The following is a 2,398-nucleotide window of genomic DNA, read 5'->3' as shown; positions in this document are numbered from 1 at the left end:
CCCTGACCAAGCCCGGACACATCTCAACCCGTAAACCCCGTCCGAAAAAACCGTTCCGCCACCGTCCGACCGGTGCGTTGCCGATCACGCGAAAAGCTCGGGCGATCGTTAAAAGCGAAGGAAACTCGGCAAGGCCCAGGGTCTGTGGTTGAAAAGGGCCCCACGGAAGGGCCCCCAAAACGGGCCGTGCGTCGCGCCGAAAACGGGAACAATTTTCGTTCGGCTCATTTTATGATTATTTATTATTTGCATATACGATGTTGATTTCCGTGTTTAAAATGTATATAAATAAAAACAGCGCGCATAAATAATATTCATTAAAATTCACTTCGGTGTGTTTTATTGCCTGCACTGCGCCCGGACCGCTTTCCGCAGCGCCAGTCACCGGTCGATCGGTGTATTCTTTTTTATCTGCGGTTGTCCGTTCCCGCTCACTCGAAAGAAAGGAGGCGCAATAAGGGACACTGGAAGGGTTTATTGTTTGCTTCATAATCGTTTCCATGGGACCATTTTTACACACCGCAACGAGAGCGCTAACCGACCGCTTCGTTGGCCGACTTCCTTAGACGAGGATGAACGATACGATTTATTCTTGCGTCTTGGTTTGGTTCGGCATTCAATTTGCGCTACAAGTTGCCAGGATGGGCGCTACTGAGCCTCGCACAAGGTCCCGCTCCAGGGCACGTTTAGCTACCGTTCCGATTTTCAGGGGATTCACATTCATTTATCAAACCGTGTCACGAAAGAAAAAAACCAATCGAATTTAGTATAACTTTATGTGAGAACTGATCGAAACCATCTAAACTGTCAACCCTGTGCTCGCTCCAAGACTTTCTGTATCGCTTGCTGGCGAACCTGATCGCGGTATTGAGCCCTGAGCTCAGCTTCACTGGCCGTGGTGGTTGCAGCAGTTGTCGTAGTGCCGTCGGATGCTGCAACAGTGGTGGATGTTGTAGCCGCTTCAGTTTCGCTCTCTGTGGTTGTTGTTGTTGATTTGGACTCGGTAGTACTCCCTTCAGTTGTTGTTGCTGCAGCCGTTGTTGTCGTTGCTGCTGCCGTTGTCGTTGTTGTCCCGTAACGTGCAGCTAGACGCTGTTTAAGGATCGCCAGCCGTAGCTCTTGAATCGTGAGCGAATCCACCAGCATGACCTATTATAGGAAGAATTTACATCATTCATTCATCCATTTAATCCTCTTAATTATTGCAATCTTTTGTTCACAAAAATGACCACGTACCATGCTAAACACGACCAATAATGCTTTTACTTTACCGGAACACATTTCTCGAACGAATTGAAACCAAACTGTTAAGTTGAGTGTCTAAATTCAAGTGCAAGAGTAATTGAGGTGAAGGTTACCTTTTATACTCGGGCTCTTTCAACGTTAAGCCACGTTTGTCTAACCAGCTGGGCTAACACCAACCTCTATTATGCAGCGAATTTAGGATAATTAGTTTACCGTTTCGCAATGAAGTGTTGTTTATGCCAAACCTAACTTTCACTCTTCACAACCTCGAAACGTGACTCGGTGACGTGAGGCCGACGTGCACTCGAAACAACCGCATTGTTCTAAAACTTACGGAAAACAAACCACTACTTAACTGATTTGACCCAAATAGTGGCCAGACTTTAAACCTTTAAAACAAAAAAAATGTTAAAAAAATAAAATATGATGAAAACATATGTTGATGCAAAATAAATTAGCTCAAAATTTAGCTGAACAATTACTTCTTCAACGCCTTCTTCGATTGTACTGGTGTTACTCGGAGCTGATAGCACCTCATCCTTCGATTAAAGAGTTGCCTCCTTTTGGACGCCTGCCCGACGCACGATCAAACCACAAGATTCGATGATGTACTCAATTGATACTGTGTCTGCCTATCGATAGAGCGCACCTTGACTTTTGACACTTTCCGCCCGAAGGCAACACCAAACGGTTTCGGGCGAACAGCGCCAACGGCGAAGTCGGTCCGATGGCATCGGTCCGAAAAACAAACACAGTGCACCATAAATTTAATCAGCAACGTTGGCCCCCGCCACCTCCGGTATGCATCGCACCGGTCCCCGTTGCATAAGCCCCGACTGCCCGTTCGAACTGCGCTGTCATCACCCCCATGCGGCATCCTAAACTAACGAATCTAATGGCGTTCGTAAAGGGGAAGTTAAATTATTCCGTGGAGACCGAAAGAAACCGAACCCAAAGAAAGCCCAAAATGGGGTATCTCAAAACCCCGAAAAGGCACCCACTTCGCATCGGCGCTCCATCGAAACGATAACGATAATTTTCGAACCACAAACAAACGACCCCAGAAACATGCATTTGCTGGTCGATTTTGCGTAATTATCGTGCGTCCCCTGGAGCCGACCGCGGCCAGGGTGCGAAACCGGCCGAGGGTGGC

The 2,398-nt window shown here is 47.3% G+C and overlaps 1 protein-coding gene across 1 annotated transcript; it reads right to left on the bottom strand.

Moving 5' to 3' along the window:
- Positions 1 to 258: 258 nt before the first annotated feature.
- LOC128273102 (uncharacterized) lies at positions 259 to 1,332 on the bottom strand. Its single transcript, XM_053011018.1, has 2 exons — positions 1,237 to 1,332; positions 259 to 1,149 (listed from the first exon to the last, which is right to left on the bottom strand). Exons 1-2 carry the CDS (start codon positions 1,279 to 1,281, stop codon positions 808 to 810), a joined length of 387 nt encoding a protein of 128 aa, XP_052866978.1. The 5' UTR covers positions 1,282 to 1,332; the 3' UTR covers positions 259 to 807.
- Positions 1,333 to 2,398: the final 1,066 nt, after the last annotated feature.

Source organism: Anopheles cruzii, chromosome 3 (genome assembly GCF_943734635.1).
Source record: "Anopheles cruzii chromosome 3, idAnoCruzAS_RS32_06, whole genome shotgun sequence".
NCBI classification, from domain to species: Eukaryota; Metazoa; Arthropoda; class Insecta; order Diptera; family Culicidae; genus Anopheles; species Anopheles cruzii.
The sequence above is the reverse complement of the archived record's forward strand: the minus strand, read 5'-3'. Positions and strand labels throughout refer to the sequence as shown.